Source organism: Aedes albopictus, chromosome 2, assembly GCF_035046485.1.
Source record: "Aedes albopictus strain Foshan chromosome 2, AalbF5, whole genome shotgun sequence".
NCBI lineage: Eukaryota > Metazoa > Arthropoda > Insecta > Diptera > Culicidae > Aedes > Aedes albopictus.
The window spans coordinates 24,485,511-24,513,186 of NC_085137.1; the positions used below are offsets into that span (position 1 = coordinate 24,485,511).

The following is a 27,676-nucleotide window of genomic DNA, read 5'->3' on the forward strand; positions in this document are numbered from 1 at the left end:
TCAGCCAGAACGTCCGCAGATCAGTTCGGAGTCAGTGATTAGACGGTTTGGTTTGCAGAGAGCATCGATTGGCGGCGGGTTCTAGCAGCACACAGCAAATCCTCCATCAGCCCCAGTTTGCCCTTTCCGTGATAGGAAAATCCTTTTTTGCGTGAGTGCAACAAGCTGCAATAAGGTCAGTGGTCGCGCGCGCGGAATTGCTGTTAGCCGAAAGCCGCCACTTCGATGCGAACCGGTTGAAACGTTGTTGATCTTGACAGTGATTTTCACGATCAGTGCCGTGAGTGGCGCGCGAAAAGTGGAGAGTTTAGTGGACTACTAGTTCGGACAGTGGAGAGTGAGAGTGAAAGAGTGAGAGAGCTTTGGCCGCCGCACGAGACGCAATCGATCGATCATCATGCAGCTGCTGCACGTTGCCGGGTTGTTGGTGATATTGAACTTAGGGCTGAGTTACGCCTTTTTGGGTAAGTATGATCGGAGTGGGTCGATCGCTCGGGGGGAGATTGCGCTGCGCGATGCAAGTTAAATTTAGCTTTAATTTATGATTCGATTGGAGGATGGCATTTTAATGAAATGTTGCACGCTTGTTCGAATCGGGAAAAGTAACATTAGAAATTTGCATATCACCGATGTGACCGTGATTACTGATCAGAATTAGATTATTGTGTGGTGTATTTGCATTTCCAGATAAACTCAGCGTCCTACAGATGACATGATTGACGAATGCGATCGTTAAGTAGATCTAATAGACCATAATGTGGTGTTACTGTGTAATTTATGCGGTAGTTCCATAATTTGATTTTGCACGCCATATTAATTTGTCTACCCATAATTGATTAGAATCATACTGCAAATTGTTATTCAGGAAGCTTTTGATTAGCATTTGGATTGGGCGAGACAATCTCTTCAGAGCATTCTGACTCATGTTCTGACGAACTTGCCATCAAATATATTTTCATTAGCAGACGCGAAAAATTCTTCAGTTCAAAGCGTTCTAAAAAGTCAGATTAATATTTCATCGTTGGCGACTCCACCAGACCGTCGAAACCAGTGGATTCTTGGTTGCATTCTTTGTTTATGGGCGGAATTTTTCGAGCGTTTAATGCTAATGCTGGTGCCACGATGTGGCGCGTCGCTTTTATTTTGTTTTTGGAATTAGCGTCATACGGAGAGAATGTTGTCTTCTCGACTGTTGTTTTTTTAATGATAAAATACCATGTGTATAATTATTGCCTGACAACAGATACTGTCAGGTATTGCTTCATTGTTGGACAGCACAAGATATCCTGAGTTAACACTTTCATCATGATATTCAGAAATGTGAGGCGGAAGCGGGTTTCACATTCCTCTTTACCATTGTTTATCACCTTTATAGTATTTTGGGGTCTCCAGTTAGCCTAGTGCTTAAGGCTATGGATCCGCCAATCCGGAGACAGCGGGTTCGATTAACGTTCTGGCCGAGAAAACTTTCTCGACTCTCTGAGCTTAGTGTATCATTGTGCTTGCCTCACAATATACGAATTCATGAAATAGCAGGCAAAGAGGTAGAAGAGAGGCAGAGCAAGTGCCAATGGGAACGTAGGGCCATAGAGAAGAAGAAGAAGAAGTATTTTGATATTTTTCATTTTCATAGAGAAATATTCATAACAAGGCAAAGCAAAACTTTGTGAGAAAATTGTATTGGAAATTGATGTTAGGGTACAAGTATTCAATAATAGCAAGCAATTCTCGTTAGGTACTCTCATAATTTCACCCGATTGCGCTATAAGTTCTTCACAACGGCTGACGGTTATATCAAGAGGGACTGGGCGTAAGACGCCCATGTTAGAGACATTTAACGATTTTTAACAAGGAAAAGCTTAACAATATTGTATTTACACACTTAAGGCTCAAGCATCCGTCATCATTTTTCGGAGAATAAAAAGCAGTTTTCTCGCTGTAAATCAAAACATCGACCATGAAAATATATTCACTGCATCCTATTCCTCATGTGGAGTACAGTGAATATATTTTCATAGCAAAGACTTTTGTTTTGAACGAAAAAACTGCTTTCAAATGTTCGATGATGACGATGATTTCAATGACGAATTGTTCAACGTTAATACACCAATCTGAAATCAACAGTAGAATGGTTACCACTTGCCCCACTTGTTAAACAAAAGCACTAACACATACAATCTGATATTGATTGAAAGGTTCTCTTTGCCTATCTTTTGCCTTTTGGCATTTTTTTAAGGGCGAACGGGACGGTCGAGGAAATATCCACCATTGCTCTGTTGCTAGTAGCTACTAAGATGGTAGATTACTTCATATTTTGTAACAAAAAGCTATCATTGTGTATGCTCACCTGCAGTGTATACTAGAGTGGGTCAACGTTGTATGGAGAAACTTTAAATTTGATCGTATCAATCCGTTACAAAGCTTTTTCAATCTATATTAGCGTCCAAAACAACTGTGCAAAAATTGGGAGCGATTGGTTGCGTCCCCGTATTCCGCATAGTGATTGAAATTTGTATGGAAATTAGTATGGGAGAACGTACTTTTTTGCATTTTACTCATAAGTTGAATTCTTGTGTCTAATACCATGTAACTAATGACGTTAAAGTATAGCCTAGGGTATACCGAAAAACTTTGCCAAAGACCGCGAAGTGATCCGACGCTTGTGAAAAAAGTTATTCGCCTGGTAACTTACGTGAGGTAAAACAGCCTATTACTATGAGAAATTGCAAAAAAAAGCATTTCAGATCAATTCATATCTCTAAAAGCTCCTCCATAAGTTTCTGTGGGATTTATTTGCAGATATTTATACTGAAATCTCTTTAGGAATTCTTTCTGCGATTTCTCAAGGAGTTTTCCTAGAATTCCATCCGGAGTTTCTTTTTAAGGTACCGGCCAGAGTGGACGCGCAACGCGACGCGACGCGGAAATTTGCACGCAAAGGAATAACAGTCAATAATAAGGAGCTGTCAAATCGTATGGGAATTCCGCGTCGCGTCCACTCTGGCCGTACCCCAAGACGCTTCAAAAAGGATTATTTAGAAGATACTAATGTACCAAAGACTGCAAGATCGGAGAAAAACACCAAGTACATCTGGGATTTGTCCAGGAATTTCTCTTTCCAGAAAACCTCTAGGAGTTTTTATTTTCTAGAAATTTTCAAGGGTGTTCTGGAAGTCCTCCAGATCTTTCGTCAGATAATCCTCATAGAGTTTCACCTGAGAATCTCTTATATACTCCTTCTATGATTCACACTAGCACAGTGTCAATCTATCAAATAACGCATACGAGTTATGCAATCACGTGAACTGCGCCGCATATCTTCAGAAAAATAAACACACTAATCTTCCACCTTACGCCTGGCATCCACGCACCAATGTGTGAACCCTTTGCCAACCATATCCCATCAACACTCCGACATTCGCATGAGTTTGTGCAGGCACAGTAGTAAATTCGGTTTGATGTGGATACAAAGGATACAAACGATTGCAATCATCGTTACCTTCCTCTTCCCCACATTGACCTGCAATCTGGCGTGGCAGACGTCATTATTGTCTAAAAAAATAGAAGATCACCAACGCTTACACACTGAAGATGTCTATTTGTCTCCGGCAGATATGAGCCTCTGCACAAATTTGCCCTGTCCTGCTCGTTCCCACAGAAAATTTGAAAACAGTCATATTTGACTTTTACTGTGCGAACTGTTTTCAAATTTTCTGTGGGAGTGAGCTGTACGCCAGATTCTTGCAGAGGCATTGGCGGAGCCAGCTTTTTCATTCTTTTTACTCTCTCTCATAAACATGCATGCGAAAGAGCGTGATGAAAGAGGGAGCAAGCTGCCTCCTCTTCCATCTTTCTCTCTCTCGTGTATGTTTAGGAGAGTGAACAAGAAAAAAGAAAATGCTGGCTCCGCCAATGTGCAGAGGCTCATAGAATTGGCTCCTTGTGTAGCGTCCACGGGCGGTCAGTCAAGCTTGCTCAAGCTTCCGTCTCTTTCATCATCATTCGCTTCGGAACTTTGGGGATGCAAATCTTAAGGGCGCCGTTATAGCTACGCGTGAGAGTGCGCGTGTGTGAATCCGCAAAGAAGAATACAGTCAGGTTTTTTACGCGGGGAATACGTACCGCGTAAAAATAAAACTCAGTTCAAATTTCGAAAAACCGCGTAAAAAAAGTCTCACCATTTCTCGACGAATCATGCAAAAAGAAGACGATGATTTTTTTTTAAAAAAATACCTGACTGTATTAACAACAGCAAGTCCACGCAAATCCTTTGAACGCGCACTCTGACTCTCACTTTCACGCGGCACTATGGCAGCGCAGTAACTTCCAGTGGACTGATCTAACGGTTCCGGATCATTTGGCCGAACGCCATTTGGCCGAACGCCGTTTGGCCGAATGCCATTTGGCCGAAAGGGTCATTTGGCCAAATGCCATTTGGTCGAATGCCGTTTGGCCGAAAACTGAATGATGAACTTAAGTGACCATGCCACTGTTCCCCGCATTAGTATAACTCGAAAGAACAGCCTATGATTCAAGGAAGGAAAAATCTTTGATACAATATTGACAGTTTCAAAGCCGACTAATCCCTGAATGTCAAATCTGAAAAGAATAGCCTATGATTAAAAGAAGGAAATATTTCTGATGATCATATTGGTAGTTAGAATGTCAAAAACTTCCTCTGAAGTCTTTTGATCATAATTAGGCCAAACGGCACTCGGCCAAACGACCCATTCGGCCAGATGGTATTCGGCCAAATGGCGTTCGGCCAAACGACATTTGTCCAGACGGCATTCGGCCAAATGGCCGTACACCGATCTAACTGAAAATGTGATCAATTGTTTATTACATGTAAACAAACGAACGATCAATTTTCCAAAACATTTCATGCAGTACAGCCTGAGATTTGCATCTGCAAAGTTTGATAGCAATGATTTATGATTCAGATGACGCCCCGTAAAGCCTTAAGTCCACAGCTAACGCCAAACTGACAAAATGTGCACATAAACTTAAATTACTGGCGTTTTGCCACTTATGTATGAGTGGTACATAACTTCATGATAGAATGGCGTGTATGTGATCATAGCAAAAATGTGGAACAATTTAATGTTCTGCAAATCCTTTGTCGGCAGCTGTTCGGGGGGTATTTGAACTCAAATATGTTTCAGGACTTTAGGGCCAATCTCTTTCGGGTAAAATTCAATACATTTCTTTTAAATTGGGAAATAGTTTATTTTTGCGTTATGAAAACGTCAACATTTTACTTAGCAAAACAACAATTAAACGACTTACTTTTGCTCTTACTAAAACAAAAGAGCCAAAAGTACCACTTTTCGACACTGAAAATTAACAATTTCGGCACCTTTGACAACATAAATTATTTGGTCATTTTCGTTAGTGTAGACACTAGCAGGATGAACTGCATGTTAAGTATAGTTTAATCCTCTTTCGTAGCATGTTTTGCAGAAGTAGGGTCTTGTACCATTTGAGCAGGTGTACTGTAGGTGCCTAACTCTATACAAAAACTCAAATCAGTCGGTTTGAAATTGACTTAGTTACACTCAAACCTCCATTTAGGTAGGATCCATTTAGGTAAAATCTATTTAGGTCCCTCCATTTAGGTAACGTTACCTAAATGGCATTTGATTGTATTCAGATCAGTTGGAGTACTTAAGATTACGTATAAGGTTAGTTTACGGGAAAGAAGACGTGAGCGGTGTGAGGGGATATGGGGGGAAGGAAGGGGGATGCTATGTTGGGATGAGCCCCTAAACACCCCCCCCCCCCTTCCATGCACTTTTGAAAACTGTCTGTATCCGGCGTCATTTCCAGCTAAAATTGAAATAGGCAACCTTCCTTGCATCATTCAATTGATATCAGCTCCAGCATTGATGACGTCAAACCCGACAGCAACCTATCATTCACCTGTTTTTATTTTGGCCACCAAATCCAACATAGACCCAACAGTTGTTCGATGTTGGTCCAACAATGGCCCAACCTACGATCAAAATTGACCCGACTTTGACCCGACATTCAATAATTCTTCAGTCTGGTGGAAGGGTTTTTCGTGTTTCGTACTCAGCTAGTCATTTGAATTACAATTCTGATCTAAGACCCTCCAAAACCCCCGAAAACGCCCCTGAAGCCCATCCCATCCTGAAACTCCTTGAAAGCCTTCTGAAACTCCACATGACCTCCTTTAAATTTCGCAGTAACTCTCCCTTCTTAAACTTCTTTGCAACCTTGTACTCCATTTAGGTAATAAACTGAATCCATTTAGGTAATGAATCCATTTAGGTAAACATTCTATTTAGGCAGTCCCGACTCATTACCTAAATGGAGGTTTTGGTGTATAGCGGCAAGTGCCCAAAATAGGTACACCTGCTTAAATGGTACAAGACCTTATGTCAGATATTATTTAAACAAAATTTTCATAATAGCAAAAAATTATGTATACAACTCACTGCAAAACTCGATTTTGCAATTTCATTTTTGGTCATATCATTCTAAAAGGCAATATTCAAAGTTTTTTTTTGTAAAAAAAAATGTAACATCGAAGGTGAATTAGAGTTGTATTATTATTTTAGCGATTGCAGTTGCATGAAGTGTTTCATGTTAGGTGATTTGTCTTATACAGGGTTGGCGTATTTTGCCTCCATGGGCGTTCCCCCTATGCCTACTTTTATACCCTGACATCGCTCAAATTACAGGAGGTATCGGGCATGCCGTGCATCTTCTAGAGTATTCGTGGAAGGCAATCTATATACATATAAATGCAGTGGCATACGTGGGACCGCACATAACTCACTAACGGAACATCCAATCCAGGTCGTCATTATTTTGTTGTTAGTTTTCACCCAAGGAAGGATTATGAGCCAAAAAAACATTGAGAAACATAGAGTTTTTGGAAATCTATTTTTTATACGTTTTGCAAGGTGGGACTTGGACTTGAAACGTCAAAATCGCAGTAGGCAAGACAAAGTTTGCTAGTAAGAGAGCTGAACTTTGCTGGAAAAACCATTGATTGAGAACATTGCTGGAAAAACCATGGATTGAGAAGCAGAAAAAAAAAAATTAAGTTCGTTAGTTTTGCTTATGTTGGTACAAGAACGCTCGACAATCCAAAAAGACCTCAATTAGTCCGAAATTTTAACCCCTCTAGCACGGATTGTTGTCGTGAGCTCAGAGTCCCTTATGATCCAAAACATGGTACGAGAAAAATGATGCGCTCCACTGGTGGGAGAGGCCCAAAAATGCTCGGTAACTGATTGGTTGATAACATTTTCCTCATTATTAAGCATCTCGGGCGGCGACTCACCTGAAGAAGCAGCCTGAAGTCCGTCACTTTTTGTGCTACTTACGATACGCGTAGACACAAACACTGTGATTTTCTCACTACGTCTAAATTATTCACAATTTCAATGTTTCACGCAATCACCACTTAATGTTTGAAGCAATTCAACTTTGAAATTTCAGTAGCAAAACTAAAACTTGCTTCCTTCTTCTGTCACAATTTTTCACTAATGTTTCTCATCTTGACCCAATTCTCACACCAGCTTGCTGTGATGGTTGTTTACGCGTTTCCACGGCAACAACGCGACGTGTTTCCTATCACCGCACAGCGCCGCTCCTTCGGTAGCCCATAAAGCGCGACGCTCGCGGCGTCAACTCTGGTTTCAAGCTGGCAACAACCCGAGTCGAAATATTTTATTTTTCCATGAATCATTGAAAAAGAAGATCGCCGATGAGTTGAGATAAAATGTCTCAGTTTTCTGCATAGAGTCACAGAGCCATTAGTAACCGGACGCTTCCAAATTCATCCTATTCGATACATTATGGGATCATAAATTCACATTATAAAACTGAAAATGTTCTCTTTTGATCACAAACGAAACCTCATTAAACCATAATGTGAGTTGAATTGAATTCATCTGAGGTTGATTATGATTTCATTATATAGTTTTGTGATTTATTGCAACTACATTATTATGGAGTTCATCAGCCAATGCAAGTAATACTAGCGCTAGCATTAGCATCAGCATTAAGCGAGTCGCACACATTATGGTACAACCATGGTGGTACACTCCTAGACCACTGTTATGAGAGTTGCCTCCTTCCCGTCCGAACCATAGCACAAAGATTTGGTACTAAAGGATACGAAGTTGGACACCCAAGAAAGATTTAGACAGCACTACAATCTTTCAGGTCTAGGTGTCACGGGAAATTGTGGAAAAATGGACTCCAAAGGATACGTTTCTTAAACGTTCAACCACCTGCAGCTCATTTTCGAAGCGGAACCTGAGAATATGGTATATGAAAAACTTGTGCGGCTAGACCAGTTCTGCAAGAGAGTCACAGAAAACCCGTTATTTTTCGAATATTTAAGGTAAATGTCACGGACTAGGGAATCGCGCCACTTGGGCGGTGGCTTCTATATTCGTCTGTTTTCCACTATACCTCAGTCAAATTTGAACCAATTGACACAACTTTTGGAATGCCATGAGATAGGTATAGTATCTACCCGTGTACAACATTTCAAGCCAATTGGTTCAAAATTGACTAAGTTATAGTGGAAAACAGACGAATATAGAAACCACCGCCCAAGTGGCGCGATACCCTAACTTCGAAAAATGCCAAATGATATTCACGGTGAATATCACACAAATTCAAATGATCATTGAGGAAGTTTATTTAATAGCTGGTGCTGCAAGGGGTATTCTTCAAGGTATTCATGATTGCACTCCTTCAAGATTTCTCGGAGATAATTGTGAAAGAATTCCTGGATGACTTCTTGGAGAATTTTTTGGCTTCTGTGTCCCTCTAAATTTATCTAAAAGAAAAGTAATACAAATCGCTGCAGGAATTATTATGGAGTTCCTTGAAATTATTCAAAAAATCAACAAGTAATCCTAAAAAAAACCTGAGGTGAACCCCTGAAAAAGATTATGAACGGATTACTGAATTTTTTTAGCTAACCGCTGAATATTTTTTTAACAAAGTCCCGAGAGAAATTTCGGAAGAAATTATTACAGGAATTCTCAGAGCAATACCTTCAGGAATCCCTGAAGAGAAATTTCTGAAAGTATACCTGGAGGAATCCCTGGATGAATTTTTGGAGGAACTTCAGGAGGAATGCCTGGAAAGTTCTGGACAAATTCCTTGAGGAATCCCAGGAAGAATTCCTGGATAAATTTGTAAAGGAATTCTTAGGGAAATTCCGTGGAACTATCCCTCGAAGAATTCCTGGAGGAATTCTTGAATGAATTCCTGGAGGAATCTCGAGAGAAATTCTGGAAGCAATAACTGGAGGAATTTCTGAAGAAATTTCAAGATAAATTTCTGAAGAAATTCCAAGAGAAATTTCTAGAGCAATTCCAGCAGGAATTCCAGGAGGAATTCCTGGAGGAATTGCGGTAGTTATTTCTGGAGGAATTCCTATGGGAGTTCCTGGATCAACTCCTGGAGGACTTTCTGAAGGGATTCCTGGGGTAATTCTTAAGAAACCTTTTGAGGAATTCCTGGAGGCATCCTTAGAGAAATTTCTAGAGAATTACTTGGAAACATCGCTGGGGGAATTCTGCGAAAGAAACCAGGAGGAATTCCTGAGGAAATACCTGGGATAATTCCTGGAGAAATTCTTGGTAGAATTCTTACAGGAGTCCCTGGAGAAATGCCTGAATGAAATCCTAGAGGAATGCCAGGAGGGATACCTGGAATAATACTTAAAAAAAATCTGGGAGAAATTTTCGAAGGAATCCTTTGAGGAGTTCCTGGAGGAATCTCAAGATTGATTGATGAAATACAAGGTTCGATTTCTGAGGGAATTCCAGGAGGAGTTTCTGAAGAATTCTCAGGGGAAATACTGAAGAAACCGCTGAAATTCCTGAGGAAATCCTGAAATACTGGATTAATTCCTGGGGGAGTTTCTGAAGGAATCCCAACTAGAGTTCTTGCAGGAATTTTTTAAAACAATCCCAGAATTCGTTTTTGAAAGAATAACAGAAGAAATTTCCGGTGAATCCCTGGAGGAACTGTTGAAGTAATTTCTGAAGAAACCCGATGAGGAATAATCGGAAGCAATTCCATGCGGAACCCTTTATGGAATCTCAGGAGAGCTTTCTAAGCGAATACCTGGAAGAATTTTTGTAGGAATATTCCTGGATAAAAAACAATTGAAGAAATCAATGTTTGCAGTAATTGTTGAAGGAATACTAGGATTCCTAAAAGTTTTTTTTGTACGAATTTTCCAAGCAATTCTTGGAGTATTTTTTTAAAAATCTCTCAGTAAAATTTTCTAAGAGAACTTTTGGAATACATTCCCGCAGAAATACTTCGAGTCATTCCAGATGTAATTATTGGAGCAATCTGTAGTGGAATTCTGGAAGGCATATATGGACAAATTTCTGAATACCTGCAGAAATACCTTAAAGGTTCTCTGGAGAAATTGCTGAAGGAAACCTCGAAAAAGCACTGGAACAATTACTGGAGGAACCTCTAAAGATATCACAGGATAAATTCCCGAAAAAAATATCTAGTGGAATCCCTAGATGAATTCTTGATTGAATTTCTGAAAGAAACCATGATGGAATCACTGAATCTTGGAGGAATTGTTCGTACTCATATAGTTTACAGAACTATGAACAAATCTAGAACAGTCATGTTGATTACCCAAAACTACAATACCGATTTGCATATTCACATATCGGGCGCCCATCCCGCTTAAAATTCATCTCAAGTCAGGCCCCCCTTGGGCCTCCTCCAGGAAAAAATCCTAGCTACTCCAAAGTATGTACCCGTATTTGTCTACTCCCGATTTTGGCAACACCCGTTCTAACAATAATTTCTTATCAATTTTGGCAACAAAAATATTTGAAATTCACCTCGTGTTGCCAAAATCGATAAGAGATTGTATACGTAGTTTCTTTACTGCCATCTGATGTACCACTAAACGATTTAAGAGAGCTAGTTATAGCCCATAGCTAAAAAAAATCTTCACTACATTGTCAGTTTCACTAAAAAGTTCTGGAGTGAAAACCCTAGCAGCACCTGCAACATCATCCAAAATGTGGCTTTCTATGCATTGGTCTAAATGAGTTGCACTGAAAGCACACGCAACTCCCATCTTGTCAATTGAGTTGCATTCAATCTCCGAATTTCGTAAAGTTCCGATTTTGTTTCATAGAAATCACCAAATACCTCCTGTTTTATCAATTTATCAATTCGTGGAGGCGGAGCTTACATATTCATCACAAGTGATAAAACTGTCATTTTGCATTAAATGTGCTATGTATGTAACATTCATGCAACATCTAACTTTGGTTTCTTTGTTCAGATTATGTTCCAAATGTGTTGCGAAAAACTTGCGCGTCTTTTCATTTTAACAGTTCTCTAACTTGTGACAAAGGAGTTGTAATGAAGTAACAAGTAACATCGGTAGCTTTTAGGGTGTGTTAAGCAGCTCTACCATAAAGCGTTTGGTGTATTATGTAAGGTGAGTAGTTAATACTCCTGGTGTCCATGGTTCGAACGTGGACAATATCTTTTTTTCCATTTTTTTATCATTCCCTTTCATTCAAGTTGCATAACGATTCAGAATCTGCGCTTTTTGGTTTCAAAGAAAGAGCAATTGTATTCTATTGTCTATAACACGGATTGTGAATAGATTGTACACAGCAAAAAAATTCTTGTGATATCACATCATTTCCGCTGCACATCAGTCTCGTCTTAAAAGTGATGTAAAGATTACATCCTTCCCACGCAGCAAATTAGCCGCCAAAGCTTGAAAGTGGGTCTAGCAATCGCTAGAACCGGATCGATAGATGAATCATATATAAGTAAAATATTGGCATGGATTCGTACACTGATCCGTTGATTGTGAGGCATATCTCTTACCTCTCGGTCGTTTCACCGAGTTAGAAGGTAGGAGATAAATATACTACTTCTAGGTATCTGCTGAAATGGGTTTGTTGACACTTTCCGGTGCCAACTACGGTGTACATGGTGAGTGTGATAATTGTTGGAAAACGATGCAACAGAGTTAAATTACGTTAGAATTGGATACGTCGCCAGAAATAACGCGCCTGGATATTACAAAATTATTTGCTGTGTACTAAGATTGCTGTTAGTGGCTTTGTGTTGCTTGGGAATCTTCACAACATAGCCCTTCACTAGCTAAATTCCAGTTCAATATTTTCTTGAGTTCAGCAAACGAAAAAGAAAGTTCCCAAAAACTCTAAGTTATATTTAAAGGATTTTATCTCATGATTTGAGTTTCTTACTGATTTTTGTCATCATTTTACATGGCGGGCTTGGTGGTCTAGTGGCTACCGCTTCTGAATTATATGCAGACGGTCCTGGATTCAATCTACTTTTTATCTTTCTATCCACAAACTCTATACACTCCTCTCTATTTACACAAGTCATGTATATTCATATGCTCATAGCCATCGCTAGAACCAGAAACGGTTGAAAAGCCGTTTCTCTTCCTTCCATTATTCATAGCACAGTGTCAATCTATCAGATAATGCAAACGCTTTAGCTTCATAGTAATAATCGCACTAACCTATCACCTTACGCCTGACATCCACGCACCAATGTGTGAACCCTCTGCCATTAGGGTGGGGCTAATTTCAAAAAATCTCTCCGATATATGATTTCCCAAGTGGAAAGTGATTTACTAGTCGAAATAAGTCAGCTGTACAAAAATGAGCGATTTCGGTTTATATTTAGGGGTGGCGCAAAGGGTTCAAGTGAAATTTTTGCTAGAACAAACTTTCAAAAATCATTTCAAATTTAATTTTCAAACTTATTTTTTCTAGACTAAATCGGTGATTCTAGAACCCAATTGGGCCAAATTTGTGCTTAAAATTGCGATATCTCTACTGGTTTCTGAGATATTTGAAAAAAATGTCGTTTTTCAGTATTTTTTGGGTTGGGTACCAAAATATGACATTTTTTTAAATATCTCGAAAACCAGTGGAGATATCGCAATTTTGAGCCGATTTAGTCTAGAAAAAATAAGTTTGAAAATTAAATTTGAAATGATTTTTGAAAGTTTGTTCTAGCAAAAATTTCACTTGAACCCTTTGCGCTACCCCTAAATATCAACCGAAATCGCTCATTTTTGTACAGCTGACTTATTTCGACTAGTAGATCACTTTCCACTTGGGAAATCATATATCGGAGAGATTTTTTGAAATTAGCCCCACCCTACTCTGCCATCCATACCCCACCAACACTCCGACATCAGCATGCGTTGTGCCTGAGATGGCTCAAAACGAGTCAACGTAGTTTATGGACAGCGCCTAAGTCATACATAAAACACATAAAGAAAGAGCGCTGTAGCTTATTACCACAAACAATTTAGAATCCAGCACTTATACGTTATTAGTATGTTTACAATCTACACACCGTTTTCAATTTTCTATCGATGAGGTCGCAATAGATCACAAGTTCAGGTTATTTTAATTATAGATGTTTCTATTATGTCTAACTGTTCCACGCTCAATATTGTGTTGCTTTTTTAAATTATTGTCGATCAATGCCTGTCATCAGTACACTATCTACTTATCTACATACCAACGTTTAATCAGTACAACTCCTGACATTTGGCTTTGCTAGACATAACAAAAAACTGCGCTAGAATATTACAAGTGGATGTTTCATCTATACAGAAAACAGCTATTTTGTTTGCTAATGATTTGGCTGTCGGCCATAATAATAAGTACCTAACCTAAAGACCGATAAACCTCCAGAAATAGTTATTGTTCATCCCAGACGATCGTTATTTCATCAATAAAAAGTTATTTTGAGGGTAATAAATAACATTAGATACATTTTCCCGCCAAGAACCACGTAATCAAAACATCTGTTGACTACAAAAGCACGTAATTTCGCACTTGCGATTATCATTAGTATTATTGTTGCACACGAAATTGCTATCATTTGCTCACAGCAAACCAAGTATCTAAACACACAACGTTTACCCACAAGTCGTAACCGACACGGAACTAATTGATGCATCTACTAAGTAAGTGAACGCAAATAATTTACGGAAACATCTAAACAAGGTGGCTGCCTGATGTTGCTAGTTGCGTGAAAATCCCACCTAATCTTAGCCGGATGTTTCGGCTGTCGGTCGGTCAGTCAATGAAGAAGACCTGAACTTATTTGCCGACAGACATACGTACAAGTGCAGGTCAGGTAGACGCGCACCGCACACCTGTTCGTCGTAGATGAGGTCGGCGAAGTAGCGATGATAAGAAGAAGGGATTGCCTACTTGTAGGCAATTGCTTGCTTGTTGTATAGAAGTTTTTGAAACGAACCGGTTCGGAAAAGCTTTTGACCAAATGTTATACGACTTGTACGCGCGCAGTTTTAATTTGAAATCAATCACCAGCATAGAACTAATCCCATGCCATTCTCATTCGCAGAACCCGTCCTGACCGTTTGCAAACGAAAGGACCCCAACGTAGACAAATGCATTACGGACATTGTCGAGCGGATACGACCGAACATTGCCAGCGGCAGCTACGGTTCCGCCAACCAACACCCCAAGCTGGAACCGGTGGTCATCGATAGGATCAGCATCGAGCGTGGCCCGTCGTTCTCGGCTAACTTCTCCAAACTGTCCATCGGCGGTGCGTCGCAGTTTATCATCAAGAAGCTCAAGTAGGATTTATTTGGTGAATTTTATGTTTGATGTTTTATGATGCTTTGGTAATTTTGTTTTAGAACTGATCTGGCGAAACAGCACATCAATGTGAGTGTCATCATACCATCGCTCGATGTCTCCGGAAAGTACTCTTTGAACATGAACATTTTGGTTCTGCGTATTGCCGGCAAGGGAGACATCAAGGCTGTTTTGAGTGAGTATTTTATCGGTTTTGTTTTGTAATTTTTCCCATGGTTCAGAGATAAGGTACACTGAGACAAGTTTAGGATTCAGAGGAATATCATCAGGAATATCCATAAACTACGTAGACTCATTTTTAGTCATATCAGAACCACCCCACCCCCTCGGTAGACTTTTGTTCATACAAAAATTTGTACGGAGCGAAGACTTTTGCCATGGTTTTGCAGACAAGAAGCTGTCAACGCTATTACCACAGACAAACAGACGTAAAACTTGCGAAATTTCCATCGACCACGCTTTTAACGATCATTTTAAATTTTCATAGTTGTGGCTTTCACAACAAGAGGCGAATGCATCGTTTTTCTATGCGTTTGACACTAGCGCCTTCTGTTGACGATATTGCACAACACAGTGATTCGTGCAACTTTCCCACCAGGTAGTGTGAACTGGGCGATGGATTTACATAAAAATCGTTCAAGGTGTTACGTCTGTTTGTCTGTGTTATTACTTAGAGCTGAAATTCGTCCAAAAATTGGTGCTATGATTCCTTTAGGGATTTCTATGAAGAATACGACAGAAATTATCTTAAAATGTTCCCAGTAATTCCTGTTGGAAATTGCCTCGAGAATCTTACAGGAATTCTCTTTGGAATTGATCCAGTAATATTGCTGGGATTTTTTACAAACTTCTGATAGATTCCACCAGGAAGTTTAGCTGGGATACATCAAGCACTGTCTGCCTAAATTCTTAGAAATCTTGGATGACTCTCAACAGTTAATACTGGAGAAATCCCACACAGAACGAAATAAGATGGCCAAATTCTATGACATATGATGCACATAACTGGAGCGCGGGATAGCACAGAAGTTACATGACATGTCATGTAAAAGTCATAAAATATAATGAAAACTTCCATTGTATTCCAATACAGCATGACTCAGAGTTATTACATGACATTTAATACAAGTTCACGTGATATATCATGTAAACCATAGCACGAAGTTTACATGACTGAATGCAATTTACATGACGTGTAAACTTCATTTTTGATATCTGTAGAGTTGAAAATGCTTGAGAAACTCTAAACAAGAATTTCTAGGGAAATCTTAGTAGGAATATCTGCTGATACCTGTGCGCTTTAGATTTATTGCCACCGGAATGCAATCTGACTTCACACTGTGACGTTACTGGACGAGTGACGACGACGCGGGTAGCTGAGATCCACCATGCCTACTAGATTATTTGATGTGCCGTGCGTCATTGTCTACTGTCAACATGAATAATAGAATAACTAGCCACAGAAGTCCGATGTCGCGACTGTTCGTGTGATTAACATCCAAGGAATTGGCATCCCTATCCCACCAATGCAATGTTTTCGTAGCCAGCATAACAGCGGCTCAAGCGTAGGGCTCAAGCTGACAACCTATCTTTCAACACAGCAGCATAATTTTAATGCGGGGTAAGGAAACAAGAAGACCATAACAGTCCCCTGTTAACATCTAGTTTGCCACGCTCTTACAGCGTCACTAGCGGTACTAGAAGTGTCAAATAAATTTTGTTTACCAAAACAAATGATCCTCTACAAGATGGGCGCTTCAAACAATCAATTAATACAATTAAAGTCATCAATATAACTAAATAGAAAAAGTGACTACAGCGCCATTGGAGTTCTAATGTATTTCTATTACAAGAATCTACTGCCCTACAATACCCTTAAGAAATTCCTAAAGGAACCCTTGAAAAATTGGTAGAGTAATCGCAGACGATTTTTTTTTTATCTCTGAACGAATCCTTGGAGGGATTCTCAGGAAAAATATGGAAAACAATTCTTGCAGAAACCTCTCAAGCAAACCCAAAAAGATTTTCTAGACTTTGGATGAATCCCATCAGACACTTGTGGAGGAATTCTAAGAGAATTTCTTTAGGAATGCCTGATGAGATTCTCTAGAAATTCCTGCTGGGATGGGGATGAAGAAATACCTTCAAGAATTGTTGCAAGAATTCATTCAAGAATTGGATAAGCATTACCACAAGAAACTTTTGCTAGGATTCCTCCAGCAATTCATGCTGTAATTTATTCACGAATTCTCTAGAAATGTAGTATTCCTGTTGAGAATCCTCTTGAGATTATTTTAGGAATCACTACCCGGGTAGAGGTAAAATACTGACGATCAAAACATGATATTGGTTTGATTGATATAAGAGATAAAAGATCTGAAAATAATATCTGAAAAATGTTCCTGGAACATCTGAACAATATCAAAATTTGATATTTCAAGATCATACGAATAGCTCGCTGCTATTGGTTAGATCTTACAAAATCTAAATATGATTTGATGATGATGTTCCAGGAGTAAATTTTTGATTTTATTTTTAGATCTTTTATCTCTTATGTCAATCAAACCCATATCACTTTTTGATCTCCATATCAAAATATGCTATTATCGAGCTCTTTCCCTCTACTCGGGTACTGGGATTGCTCCAGGATTTCTACTGGGACTTCTCTTGACATGCCTGGAAGGATTCCTCCATGATTTGTTCTGGGTTTTCCATACAGTACTTTCACAGATGTTTCTGTTGAAAGTCCTTGAAAAATCTCAGCAAGAATTCCCGAAGACATTCTAGCAGGATTTGCTAAAGGAATTCCAGCAGTAATTATTGGATTACATAAAGCAGAAGGAATCCGTGCAAACAAATATCTGAAGGAATCGCAGGAAAACCCTAGAAGAGCTTCAAGAGGGCCAGGAATCTCATGACGAAATCCTGGGGGATGCTTGGAATGATTTTTCTGAGGAACCCCAACGACCATCCCATGAGAATCTCCGAGAGAAATTGCTGGATAAATGTTCTGAAGAATTCTCATGAAATTCTCATGAATCCCCAGAATTGCCTGATGGGTTTTGGCTAGAAATTTCTGCTGGGATTCTTCCATAGATTGCTTCGGTGATTTCTTTAAGGATTTCTTCATGGTTTCCTCTCGGAATATCTCTAGAAATTCGGCTGGGATTTACAGTTATTGCTCTAGGAGTCCTCCAGGATTTCCAGGAGGAATTGAATCCCAACTAGACTTCTTGCAGAATTTCCACCACGAATGTCTGGAGTAACCCCAGCAGCATTCCAAGAACACTTACAACAGAAATTCTTAAAGGAATCTGAAGAGGATTTTCAGTAGAAGAAGAAAAATCTTAGAACGATCACAGATCGAAAAAAGAGTGTAAAATTCTGTGACATATGATGCACATAATTGGAGCGTGGGATATCATAGAAGTTTACATGACATATCATGTAAAGTTCATGAAATATCATGTAAACTTCCATTATATGTCATGTAATTCAGCATGACTCTGAGAGTTTACATGACATATAACACAAATTTACATGATATATCATGTAAAGCATCATAACACTAAGTTTACATGACGTGTAAATCTCATTATTTTTATCTGTGATCTTTAGAGAAATTCAGACGGAATCTCAGGATGAATTCATAGTGAAATCCATAGAGAAATCACAGCAGGGATTGCTGGATGAATCCAAGAAGAGAAATCTAGAGAGGTAATCCCAAACGAATTCTGGGATACATTCGAACAGGAATTTCTGGAGAAATCTTTGGGCAAATCCCTGGAGGTACAGGGGATGGCCAAAATGTTTGGGATAGGCAACTTTTTTTCTCCCACAAAAAAATTCAACATGCTGTAACTTTTCATAGAGTGCATCAAAAAATCTCAAATTTTGACTGTTTATCAACTTATTATATGTGCATCATTGGTACAAATTTGGGCTCGATTGATTATTTTTTCGCGAAGTTAGAACCGTTCGGGTAAAACACTATTATTTAGACAACTAATTTTTGAACTGTCATATCTCGGAATCCAGTGAACCGAATTGAATGATTTTTTTTTACGTTTATCAACAATATATTGATACTTAATACGACGTTATAAAACGACATATTTTCTCACGGCGAATTAAGTTATACCGGATTGAAATTTTTACCTATATATAGGAAAATTAGTCAAATTTACAATACCACACAAAAATTACTAAATGTGTTCTTCCTTCAATCTAAATAGGCTCTAATATATCTGATTAGAGATAACTTGAGAACAGAAGTGGAAAATCTTTGGATATCAACACTAAAATTTATTGACATTGATGTAAAAAAAATTTCATATTTTCAAGAAAAATCCAAAAAGTGTCAATCCATGATAACTTTTTTCAACGTTTGAAAAGTACATATGTTTTAATAGTTTATGAGGCATCTACATATTGTTTGTGTTCGTTCAAAATTTCATTCAAATCGGTTCACTGGTTTCCAAAATATGACAGCTCAAAAATAAGTTGTCTGAAAAATAGTTTTTTACGCGAACGGTTCTAACTTTGCGAAATAGTAATCAATCGAGCCCAAATTTGTACCAATGATGCACACATAATAGGTTGACAAACAGTCAAAATTTGAGATTTTTTGATGCGCTCTATGAAAAGTTATAGCTTGTTAAACTTTTTTGTTAGAGAAAAAAAGTTGCCTATCCCAAACATTTTGGCCATCCCCTGTACCTCATAAGGATTGTTTGGAGGAAACCGTAGGAATTATAGAGGAATTTTCAAGCTGTAATTGTGCAGGAATTTGTTCAAAAATTCCTGTAGAAAACACAGAAGAAGCTTCGCTGGAGGAATTCCTGAAGACACTCTTGGAGGAATCCACGGAGAAATCTTTGAAAAATTCTCTTGGGGGCTGTCCATTGACGTTGTAAGAATTTATATTGAGATGGTATTCGAGAAATCTTACGCACCATACAAAAATATTTGAGTTCTCATACATAAAAATTTTACAAGGTATGCGAAAAATCTTGAAAATTTCCTTTCAGTGTAAATAGCAGCCTCTTGGCATTCCTCCAGAAATACCTAATGGGAAATTCTTGATGAGATTGCTCTGGAGGTTTCTCTAAATTTTTCCAGGGATTCCTGAGGAATCCCAGCAAGTCTTCCCCAGAAAATCCGGAATGATTACCAGAAGCATTCCTGACACAATCTCCGCAAAAAATCCTGAAGAATTATCAAGTGAATTACCTGTGAATCACGTCACTGAAGACTCGGATGTGATTGGGAAAAGCACCGTTATGCGTACTTCAGCATGAAAATGCCTCCTACTGTGCTTCAATAAGGCTGACCCACGGATTTCGCTCAGTCCTTACGGCAACAAGTAATGGATATTAAAACGCATGATTCTGTTGATCCTTGAACTCGCGATACTGTTTAATCCCGCCCAAATTTTCGCGGCTTCAAGATAATGACTCGATAAATGTCCGGGTACTGAAGGACCTCACATCTATAACGTGTCAGGAGCCATTCAAAGCTTTCACATTCCATAATCCGACTTTCTGGTCTTCTAAAGTTAAATCAATCCGTTTGCTCTTTACTTTTCTTTTTCGTTTGAGGGTTTCTGCAAATTTAACTTAGGTGCTGTCCATAAACTACGTAGACCCAATTTTGGCAATCTTAGACCCCCCCCCCTTCACCTTCGTAGACTTTTGTTCATACAACACTTTTGAAATTTGTATGGACGTAGACTATGGCCAGAACCCTAAACCCCCCCCCCCCCCAAAAGTCTACGTAGTTTATGGACAGACCCTTAGAGCTGCCATTTTGTCGGCTGTTCGAGTCCGTATGAAGTTGATCATCAATATTAACTTCTTTTCTCGATCAGCCTAGATAGCTGTGTAGCGTCGGTAGCGATTGTCTCAATTGGCTAAGAATAACACTACGGACCGCCTGTTCCGGTGGTAAGAATCCACCAACAGGTGACCCCTAATTCATGGTGTGATGCGGCTTTATGCTTACCGTGCCTAGGAATGAATGGCTAGGGGGGTCTAATAAAAACCTAACCGCTAACGGAGCCTGTGGAGTACCAGGGCGCCCTCCACAGTATGTAGCCCTTACTGCGCTAACCGGAGCAATGGTGCAGTGGACCTTGTGTTTCTCCGAGACAATCAGCTGCCCTTCTTTAGTCTCACTTGAGGCTAAATAAGGGCGGGATTATGAAGATGTTGTTAATTAGTTTAAATTTTCACCTATATGGTTTCGCATTATGCGATTTACACAGTGTATTCTGTGTATCCTCGCCTTTGGCGTTTTCCAATCGATACCGATTTGGTTTTATTGTTGCTGTTCTTTGTTGTGCTGCTGTTGCGAAGAGTTTAATCTTACCTAGTTTGGGTAGTGGCTACGGTTAGGATAGCTCAGATCAATCTTCAGCATAAAAGAACAGCAACGATCAATCTTTGCAGACTTATGCAAAATGGTACAGCCCAAGTGGCCTTGCTACAAGTACCTTACTTTCGTAAGGGAAATTTCTATCTAGGAAACCTTGTGAACCCGGTGTTTGCCACTTTCAGTAAACATGAAATGGCAAACTCGCGTGTCATGCCTCGAGCCTGCGTGCTTGTCAACAACGCAATAGTTGCTACACTCATCTCTGAACTAACCACCAGAGATGTATGTGCTATCACAATTGATGTATCTGTTGGAAACCTCAACAGGAAATACGTCTATTGTTCTGTGTATTTACCACATGATGAACCATCCTCTACGGATGCTTTCAAACAAGTCATCGCATACTGCACTTCAAAAGGCCTTCCGCTAATTGTTGGCAGTGATGCTAATGCTCACCATATCATCTGGGGCAGCTCAGACATTAACTTGAGAGGCTCCAGTTTGATGGAGTACTTAAGTAGTACAGATCTTGCATTACTTAACATAGGCAACCGCCCAACCTTCATGGTATCTGCTAGAGAGGAAGTGTTAGATATAACGCTTTGCTCTAGCAGAATTAGTCACGAGCTGACCAATTGGCATGTGTCAGATGAAGAATCTTTATCTGACCATCGCTATATCTTTTTTGAACATTTAAATGTTACTTCGCAAACATTGCGTTTCAGGAATCCTCGGTCAACAAACTGGGATCTTTATACTGATTTGGTTGCAGTCAAATTTCATGGATATTCACCATCCATTGACACTCCAAGTGATTTAGATGATGCCGTTGATACTACAACGACCTTCATCATGGAAGCTTTTGAAGAAGCATGCCCTCTACTGTCTGTGAAGATCACAAGAGGAACCCCTTGGTGGAACTCTGATCTGGCGAAACTCAGGAAACAATGTAGAAAGAGTTGGAACAGACGACGTTCGGCTGGTTCGGAGGCTTTCAGGTCGGCTCGCAAGGCCTACAGGAAAGCTCTCCGGTCTGCTGAACGATCCGGCTGGAAAAACCTTTGTACAAATGTTTCCAGCTTGAGTGAAGTCAGTCGGTTAACCCTTATGTGGCCGACAGGGTACCCGGGTACCCAGCGCCCATTTAAAAAGCACGGTGTAGAAAAAAGCAAAAATTTTGTCGGACACATAACGGTTAAACAAAATCCTTGCGAAATCTAAGGATTTCCGGGTGAACGAACTTCGTTTGCCAAATGGCGATCTGACTTCCTCTGATGAGGAAGTTCTGGAATGCTTATTCAGCACACACTTCCCTGGATGTGTGGATATTACATCTTCGGATGATCCTGATGTCTTTTCTGGTAGTTATGATTCTTTAGCTTCGGCTCGGAGTATTGTAACTATAGAATCGATTGAGTGGGCTCTTAATAGCTTTGCTCCTTTCAAATCTCCTGGGGCAGATGGGATTTATCCTATTTTGCTTCAGAAGGGATTTGATTATTTCAAACATGTTTTGAAAAAACTACTTGTTTGCAGTTTTCCTACAGGGTATATTCCCAAATCCTGGAGGGATATTACTGTAAAGTTTATTCCGAAAGTGGGTCGTGCGTCGTATGAAGAAGCAAAGAGTTTCAGACCAATCAGTTTGACCTCTTTTCTTCTGAAATGCTTAGAACGCATTGTGGATCATCATATCCGTGATGTTCATCTGGCCAACGTGCCTCTTCATGTGAACCAACATGCCTACCAATCTGGTAAGTCCACTGTGACTCTTTTACACAAGGTTGTTTACGATATCGAGAAAGCATTCGCTCAAAAGCAATCTTGTTTGGGTGTTTTCTTAGATATCGAGGGTGCCTTTGACAACGTGCCTTTCGATGCCATATTGGAAGCCGCACGGAGTCATGGTATATCTCCAATGATTTCCAATTGGATTCACCAAATGCTCAAAAACCGATATCTCTTCTCGACATTGCGTCTAGCAGGGATTAGGAAATTGAGTGTTTGTGGATGCCCCCAAGGGGGAGTCTTATCACCGCTTTTGTGGAATCTCGTAGCAGATACGCTATTGAGGCAACTCAATAATAGCGGTTTTCCTACTTATGGTTTTGCCGACGACTACCTAACATTGTTAGTTGGTATGTGCATCAGCACCCTTTTCGACCTGATGCAAAACGCCCTTCAGGTAGTTGAGGGTTGGTGTCGCCAATATGGCCTTTCGGTTAATCCGAGTAAAACATCTATTGTTCTTTTCACGGAAAGGCGAAACCGTAATGGCGTTCGACCTTTGCGTCTCTTTGATTCTGAAATCGATGTGACTGAACAGGTAAAGTACGTTGGAGTCATTCTTGATTCCAAGCTTTCCTGGACACCTCACATTGAGTTCAGAATCAAGAAAGCTTGTATGGCCTTCGGGCAATGCCGGCGTACTTTTGGTACAACTTGGGTCTAAAACCCAAGTATATCAAATGGATTTACACAACTGTGGTTCGGCCAATATTGGCTTATGGATGTCTAGTGTGGTGGCAAAAGGGTGAAGTGAGAACGGTCCAATCAAAATTAGGCCATCTCCAAAGGATGTGCTTAATGGCGATGTCTGGAGCGTTCTCTTCAACTCCTACGGCAGCGCTAGAAGTTCTCTTTGACGTTGCCCCACTACACATTCATCTCAAACAAGAAGCCCTTTCTTGCACTTACCGGTTACGGGTACTCGGTCTACTAGAGGAAACTCCTGTGAACCGCAGTTCAACACACACCTCGTTGTTTCCACTTTTGGTGAATTGGGACAAAATTGTCCTTGCTCCAAGTGATCTTACAATTGCTTGTAATTTTCCATATAGGACATTTTCCACGAAATTCCCTTCCCGGGAAGAGTGGACATCTGGTTATCTGGAAAGAAGTATTTCAGACGGCATCGTATGTTACACTGATGGCTCCCTTCTCGAAGGTCGAGCAGGTGCTGGTGTTTATTCTCGTGAGCTAAGGCTGTATCAGTCTTATTCACTTGGTAGACACTGTACCGTTTTTCAGGCCGAAATCTTTGCTCTTATGTGCGGAGTGCAATCAGCACTTCAGCAGCACGTAATGGGCAAAGTAATATACTTCTGTTCAGATAGCCAGGCTGCTATTAAAGCACTTGCTTCGGCCAACTCCAGGTCGAAGATAGTTATCGCTTGTCGAACTCAAATCGAGGAGCTGAATTCAGCAAACGCTGTTCACCTTCTATGGGTACCTGGTCATTCTTCCATCGCTGGAAATGAATTGGCTGATGAGTTAGCTCGCTCTGGAGCATCACATGACTTCATTGGCCCTGAGCCAGCTATTCCGATATCGAAGTGTTGGATTAAGCTTCAGATTCACTCCTGGGCTGTCACTCAACACAGACAATATTGGAATAGTTTGGAGTCATGTCGTCAAACCAAATTGTATAGTGCTGAGCCATCTCTACGGGTGGCGAAGTATCTAACTAATCTGTCTAAGCAGAATTGCAGCATGCTGGTCAAAGCATTGATTGGCCACTGCCGACTCAGCTATCACATGGCGAATATTCAGCAAGCTGATTCATTTGCCTGTGATAGCTGTGAATCCGATTATGGAACTTCGTATCATTTGATATGTAACTGTCCAGTTTTCGCGCAACTGCGTTTCCGAGTATTCGGTAAACACTTATTAAGTGACTTCAGAAACCTGAATCTTCAGGATATTCTGTTGTTCTTAACCCGCTTTGGTAAAGAGCTATAGGCTCTCTTTCGCTTTATGCGTTATTACAGTGCCCTTTTCAGGGCGCTGTTTGAACCCATTGTGGTACGCTTGTGCGTTAGTACCCTCTTCCAGGGTATTTTTCCTATTTCCCTACCTGTCCCTATCCCCATCCAAATCCTTTTTCCTTCCTTTTCCCTCAGGTAGATGATGAAATAGGCTTTTATTTTGGCGATGGCACAAATGTCCCAAATGGAGGATAACGTGCCTCTGGAGCCGGCCTTCTGATACCTGATACCTGATGACTCGATAAATGTCCGGGTACTGAAGGACCTCACATCTATAACGTGTCAGGAGCCATTCAAAGCTTTCACATTCCATAATCCGACTTTCTGGTCTTCTAAAGTTAAATCAATCCGTTTGCTCTTTACTTTTCTTTTTCGTTTGAGGGTTTCTGCAAATTTAACTTAGGTGCTGTCCATAAACTACGTAGACCCAATTTTGGCAATCTTAGACCCCCCCCCCCTTCACCTTCGTAGACTTTTGTTCATACAACACTTTTGAAATTTGTATGGACGTAGACTATGGCCAGAACCCTCCTCCCCCCCCAAAAAGTCTACGTAGTTTATGGACAGACCCTTAGAGCTGCCATAAGTATAGCTGATGTGATTTAGCATTTTATACTGAGCCGCTCGATATCAGAACAGACGCTGTTTGAGCCGCTCCTCCTTGGGGAACAGATGTTCTTTACTTACCTCCTCAATCTAGCTGAAGTGAGAAGGACAACAGTACCCGGGCTGCTCAAAACTAAGCACACACTCTTTTTTCCTTCTGTTGGATATTTAAGTCACTGCCACCAGTGGGTAGATCTGTTATGACATATATCTCGTTTTCATTTGGATATGTCAAATTGACATTTTACCACTTTACAAGACTCTGAAAAAATAGAATAGATTAGCTGTATCGAGCACAATATTCAATAACTATTGAATGAATGTCCCTATTCCATATATGGAAATCACCGCAAATTGATCGTACACAAGATCGTACATTATTATTACCTCGGCTTCACTTTCACAGAAGCTTTGATATTACCTCCTAAACAAGCATTAAACAACAACCAACAAGCAATCCAATTAATCACCCATCCCTCCGCCTCTTAATTTCACAGACGACACCAAGGCGATCCTGAAGCTCGAATACTTCAGCGAGAACGTCGGCGGCAAGCAGTTGGCGCGCTTCCGGCCGATCGACCTGCGGCTCAAGTTCGACAAGGCCACCTTCTTCCTGTCCAATCTGTTCAACGGTGACCCATCGCTGGAGAAGGTCGGCAACGACGCCATCAACGAGAACCCGATGGTGCTGCTGGACGAGGTGAAGCCCTCCTTCGAGGAGAATCTCTCCATCAAGTTCACCGAACTGGCAAACAGCCTGGTGAAGGACGCCGAGTTGAGCGAGATCTTCCCCGAGTAAGGGCGGCACCCGACCCGCGCCGCGAGGAGAGTAGAGGATTGGACTGACCGGTCAACTGTAAAGCTACTTGCTAGTTTGCTACCTGTACGAATGATTAGGCTGTAAGTTTTTCACCTGCTTGTTGGGTGGCTGGAGACTGTAATAAAATGGATTTTATGTATGTCTATAAGTATATGATGGTGGTGTCAACCGGCTGTTTTGTGTGTGAGAGAAGCCCTAGCACGTGTCGCGCTATGAGTAATCCCCTATACCTACCAGTGGAACACGTTTTGACGTCGTCGATTGACGAGGAGGGTCCCTAGGTCATACGCAAATATAAGAATCTTAATTATTTCCCGAGAATCGCGTGGCTTGTTGGCTTTTTCATATTTCAAAACAAACAAGCTAATATGTAGGAAGGTGGACTTTGTGAATCATACGAGATGGAGGACGAATATTCGTCGCAGAAAAAGTAAACGTCGCGAATTCCTTTTTAGCAATTAACATCATCCCAAGGTATTTATTCTGTTTACCGAATAACAGAACAATCAGAGAAGATTGGGTGATCATCTAATCGGAATGCATCAACCATTACCCATCATGTGATCTTTGGAACAATAGGTTGCTAGAGAAAAGTAATGATTTTAAAATTGTGCTCACAATTAACCCATGATTATTGGGGGTTGGTTCGCTGATGTCTGATGTACGGGTGAGCCTAGGTAGCACCGATATAGTTTCAAGTGGAGCGGAGCTTCTTTTGCGCAGGGGTATGCGTTATGGGGATAAACATAAAATAAAAATATACCCAGATTTTTTTTGGAGATTTGACCATGACATCAAAACAAGGAATCTATCTAAGGTACATTCCTTAGAGAAGCTTGATGAGAGCACTTTGTTTCCTTTTAAACTGCTTTTCAACTAAAAGCATCTACAGTAAACTATTATTTTACACGACAATTATTAGGCGATTTCATTTTACATGACTTTTGTTGAAAAGGGTGCTGAAAGGGTGCTGAACATTTCATTTCGTCATATCTAAATTCAACCACCTACAGCTCATTTTAGAAGCTGAACCTCAGAATATAGTATATGAAGAACTTGTGCGGCTAGACCAGTTCTACAAGAGAGTCACGAAAAAACCGCTATTTTTTGAATTTTTAAGGTAAATGTCACGGACTATCTTCGAAAAATGCCAAATGATATTCACCGTGAATATCATTGGCATTTTTCGAAGGTAGTCCGTGACATTTGCCTTTTATACTCGAAAAATAACGGTTTCTCCGTGACTTTCTCGCAGAACTGGTCTAGCCGCACAAGTTTTTCATATACCATATTCTCAGGTTCAGCTTCTAAAATGAGCTGTAGGTGATTGAATTTGGATATGACAAAATGAATTTTTCAGCACCAATTACACTAGTTTACAGCATTTTTGAACTCGGTAAGCTGATGATCATTTTTGG

The 27,676-nt window shown here is 40.2% G+C and overlaps 1 protein-coding gene across 1 annotated transcript; it reads left to right on the plus strand.

The window, feature by feature from the left end:
• Positions 1 to 26,409, plus strand: LOC115262104 (uncharacterized). The gene is made up of 4 exons (XM_029864118.2): positions 1 to 464; positions 14,431 to 14,668; positions 14,732 to 14,865; positions 25,936 to 26,409. The coding sequence occupies exons 1-4, from the start codon at positions 398 to 400 to the stop codon at positions 26,235 to 26,237; spliced, it is 741 nt and encodes a 246-aa protein (XP_029719978.1). The 5' UTR covers positions 1 to 397; the 3' UTR covers positions 26,238 to 26,409.
• The last annotated feature ends 1,267 nt before the right edge of the window (positions 26,410 to 27,676 follow it).

Bases quoted from the DNA above. Each gene is read 5' to 3' on its own strand.
- LOC115262104 (XM_029864118.2), top strand. From the start codon at position 398: ATGCAGCTGCTGCACGTTGCCGGGTTGTTGGTGATATTGAACTTAGGG. The intron at 465-14,430 runs GTAAGTATGATC...TCTCATTCGCAG, and splicing joins GCTGAGTTACGCCTTTTTGG to AACCCGTCCTGACCGTTTGC. The intron at 14,669-14,731 runs GTAGGATTTATT...ATTTTGTTTTAG, and splicing joins TTTATCATCAAGAAGCTCAA to AACTGATCTGGCGAAACAGC.